The sequence below is a fragment of the Alnus glutinosa genome, chromosome 3 (genome assembly GCF_958979055.1).
Source record: "Alnus glutinosa chromosome 3, dhAlnGlut1.1, whole genome shotgun sequence".
In the NCBI taxonomy this organism is placed as follows: domain Eukaryota; kingdom Viridiplantae; phylum Streptophyta; class Magnoliopsida; order Fagales; family Betulaceae; genus Alnus; species Alnus glutinosa.
Genome location: NC_084888.1, coordinates 26,493,189 through 26,497,687, shown reverse-complemented (window position 1 = coordinate 26,497,687; position 4,499 = coordinate 26,493,189). Strand labels below are relative to the sequence as shown.

The 4,499-nt window shown below is 40.7% G+C and overlaps 1 protein-coding gene across 1 annotated transcript; it reads right to left on the bottom strand.

Annotated features, from left to right (window-relative positions):
* On the bottom strand, window positions 1-4,499 carry LOC133863288 (uncharacterized). The gene is made up of 6 exons (XM_062299239.1): window positions 3,947-4,499; window positions 3,232-3,764; window positions 1,564-3,078; window positions 1,212-1,344; window positions 791-1,064; window positions 1-166 (listed from the first exon to the last, which is right to left on the bottom strand). Exons 1-6 carry the CDS (start codon window positions 4,497-4,499, stop codon window positions 1-3), a joined length of 3,174 nt encoding a protein of 1,057 aa, XP_062155223.1.

Genomic DNA, 4,499 nt, shown 5'->3' with positions numbered 1-4,499 from the left:
TCAAACAACTACAAGAGCATCAAAACTCCAACCCCATCTATTAACAAGAAACTCTGTACTCAACTCTAACCCGCACCTCCAATTTGACCTAGCCACTCGATCTTCCTCTGGTCGTGGGTTGTTACCATGAAGAAACTTAACAACGGATAAAGCTGCAACTGATTTCCTGCAATGGATAAAGCAGAAATAGCAGAAGATGATCCCGCCCACCAGAATACCACCATACAGAGCATCCCGCACCAGACAAAACTGCATCCTCAAACCAGACTAAAAGAGGAATGCAGATTCCAGTGGAAGACTAAGGTATGATTGAGATCCTTGAACTGCCCATTAGCCACTAGCCTTGAGCGAACTTCCCATCTAATACAATCCATAAGAGATTCTTCGGTTTTGGGTGAGGAATTATGCAGAATAGCATTCCTCTGTTTCCAAATATTATACACAGTAGATCCCAAACACAGCCTCCCCAAATTAGCTCTAACACCTCTTCCCCTTAAAACCTTCAAACCCCAAGCTTCAATAGCATCCCAATCCAAAGGTGCATTTGGGATGGAACACTCGGACATGATATTTGTCCAGATTCGGCTACTGAAGCTACACCTAAAGAAAAGGTGTTCTCGGTTCTCTTGGGCGGCACGACAGAACAAACACAAAGTGCATCCAGTGTAACCCCATCCACACTTTCTCTTCTTAGTGACCAATGCATTCCGGAAAACAAGCCACGGAAAAAAAAAAAAAAAAAAAAAAAAAAAAAAAAAAAAAAGAATGTTTTTGGTTAGAGGATGGAAACCAGACCAATTTCCACCATCCAACTACCGGATGCACCTCTCTAAGCTTGTCCCAAGCATCAGCACATGTATACTGTCCATTTTTAGCATTCCAAACAGCTAAATCAGTATCTCCAATTCCCACCTCAAAGAGTTTGCTTTGAATTACAACCAAAGCATCAGAACAAGCTGGAGGCCAATTCCACTCTCCATTTTTTATAGCAACTTCAACTTTAGACCGTAAAGGAAAGCCTGAATCATGAACAATACGGTGGCCAAAGGTTTCCAAAAGATACCCTGCAGGGTGCCAGTGATCAAACCATAAAAATACTCTAAAACCATTGCCAACTTTAAAGCTAATAAATCGCTTGGCTATATCACGAAGCTTTAAGAGTTTTTTCCAACTCCATGAACAAGAGTTCGGGATAGAGATTTCCCACAAACATCTACCCTTAAACCTGTTTACATTAATCCAAGCAACCCATAAGGATCCAGCCTTAGTGAATAAGTTCCAGATATGATTGAGCATAGAGGCTTTATTCCATACTTCAATTCTTTTAATCCCAAGACCTCCTTCCTGTTTTGGAACACAAAGTTGACTCCAAGCCACCTTAGCATGAGCTTTAGTGTCCCTTCCACTCCAAAGAAATCGGTTTAGTTTCTGCTCAATCAACCGGACTACTTTCTTAGGCAAAATAAAGACTTTAGCCTAAAAAATCTGCATGCTGATGAGGACAGAAGAAATCAATTGAAGCCGCCTAGCAAAAGTAAGCTTTTTGGCAAGCCAAGAGTCTACCCAGGCAGTAATCTTGTTTACTAAAGCCTCACAATCAATAGCAGTAAGCCTTTTGGTGATGAAGGGAACACCAAGATATCTGACAGGGAGGGTACCCTCTAGCATCTGCAGAATATTTAAAATACTCTGCTTCACATCCTCAGCAACTCCAGCAATAAAAATGGAACTTTTGGATGGATTAGCCTTCAAACCCGAAATATGCTCAAACTCAGCAAGGGCTCCAATAATGGTAGTCACAGAGGAGGTAGAAGCTGCTGAAAACACCAATAAGTCATCTGCAAAACACAGATGAGTTAAATTGACTGCCGCACATTTTGGATGATAACCGAATTGAGGAGAAGTGGCAGCTTCCTCCATCAAAAGAGTCAGACCTTCCATAGCTAAAACAAAAAGATAAGGCGAAATGGGATTCCCTTGTCTCAGCACCTTCTTTCCTTGAAAAAACCCAACCAATGTGCCATTCAAAGCAATAGTAAAGCTGGGACTAGTTATACAAGCTCTAATCCAATAAATGAATTTACTGGGGGCACCAAAACACTTTAGGCAGTGCAGCACATACTCCCAATCCAGAGAGTCATAAGCCTTCATCAAGTCAACTTTGAGTGTACATCTAGGAACACCATTAGTCTTATGATAGTCACAAACAACCTCTTGGGCTAAGAGGATATTTTCTGCAATGCCTCTTTTAGGGATAAAAGCTCCCTGATTTGAACCAATCACTTCATCCAACCCGTGGATCAATCTATTTGCAAGGATTTTGGTGATACATTTATACACTACATTGCAGCAAGCAATGGGCCTGTACTCACTCATATAAGAAGCATTCTTCTTTTTAGGGATAAGAGTGAGAATAGTAGCATTTGTTTCCTTCAATAACTTTCCAAATGAGAAAAATTTCAGAATAGCTTCACAAAGATCATCACCAACTACAGCCCAGGCTTTCTGATAAAACCCTGCAGAAAAGCCATCTGGCCCTGGAGCCTTGCTCAGATTCATGGAAAACACAACATCCTTAATCTCAATTCTAGTAACAGGAGCTTCCATTTTTGCAACACAGCCAACTGAAAATTTCTTTTTGATGAGATTAGCCACCCTCTCAGCCTTCTCTGGAGTAAAAACATGGGAAGAATGGCCCAATAAGTTCTTATAGAAAGAAATAGCCAGCCTTTTAATCTCACTAAACTCATGGTAACTATGACCATGCTCATCCTTAACCATCTTGATAAGGTTGGAAGAATTCCGAGCCTTAACAGAATTATGAAAGAATGCGGTGTTGCCATCCCCAAGATTAAGCCATTTCACTCTAGACTTCTGTTTGAGGAAGTTTTCTTCAGCAGATAAAAGAGAAGTCAAAAGATGAAGGCATTCCCTTTCCTTCACCTGACATTCTGCACTTCCCCTAGAAGCAATAAACTCTGCTTGGGCAGACTCTAAATTAGCCCTAGCCTGCTTTACCTTTAGCCCCAAACCTCCAAAACACTCTCTATTTTTAATTTTCAAGACAGTTTTGGTAGACTTCAGTTTAGAGTAAAACCAAAACATGGAAAATCCATCTACCTCAGTCCTCTAGCCTTCTTCAACCCAATGCAGAAAGCTCTTGTGGTCTGACCAAAAGTTAAAAAATTTGAAAGGCTTAGGGCCATAGCTAATCTGCTTAGCAACAGTCACAAGAGCAGAGGAATGGTCAGAAACCCCCCTTTCAAGAAACTCCACAACTGTGTTGCTAAAAGTAGCAAACCAGTCTCCATTAGCCAACACCCTATCCAATTTCTTGGAAACAAAATCAGCTCCAATCTGCTTGTTTGTCCAAGTATGAAAACATCCAGTATAGGCAATATCATCAACTTCTAAATTCTGGATACAATCAACAAATTCTTTTTCATAGCAAGAAAAACCCTCCTTACCCCATTTCTCATCCAGAAACCTAATAACATTGAAATCACCAGTGATCAACCAAGGTTTCCTACCCATAGCAACCTTTACCTCAGTTAATTCCTTAAAAAGACTTCTTCTCTCAAGTCCATGAGTAGCTCCATAAACTGCTGAGATCATCCAAGAGCCACCAGAATCTAGAAACGTCACACTACAAGTTATAACTTGAGCATGAACATTAACAACATCAATCTTAACTCCACCTGGATCCCAGCATATCCATATCTTCCCTAAACAATGTTTAGAGTAGTTGTTGATAACTTTCCAGCCTGGAATCATATAATTAGCTACCTTAGAAAAATTCTCCAATTTCACTCTAGTTTCCATCACACAAAGAATAGAAATCTTATGATGAATGATCAACTTCTTAATCTCCTTCTGTTTTAGGGGCAAGTTGAGACCCCTAATATTCCAAGAAAGAATCTTCATAAACGTATAGGAAGAGAGAAACCCTTTCCAGCAGGGCTCGCTTCCAAAATTCCCTTCCCCTTGTCTGACATAGCTTTCTCAAATACTTGCAAGAATGTAGTTGGGGTTCTAGGCTTATCCTCTTCCTCAAACCCCCCATCCTGGCTAAGTCTATCAAAAGAATTTGAGAGCCGAATCTCTCCTTTTTTACTCTTAGGTTTAGGGCCTATCCCCGGTTTGCTAATAGTCCTATTAAAAGCCGGCTTAGCACCAAGGCTAACCTTCTTATGAGGACTATTACTGATCTTCTTAGGCACCCACACCTTCTGTTCTTTCTTATTACAAGTGTATGTTGCATGGCCAAAAGTTCCACAAGTAGAGCACTTAGGAGGCAACCATGAATAGACAACACCAACAGTAACAATATCTCCATTAGCTCGACAAATTATCAACTCCTTAGGGCATGTAGAATGAACATCAATCTCAATTAGGACTCTAGCAAACCCTAGGCGTTTCTGCTCCTCTGTTACTTTGTTAGCATAAAGTGGAACACTTACCCCACTAGCCACATAACTAAGGCCATTGGAGGTCCACAT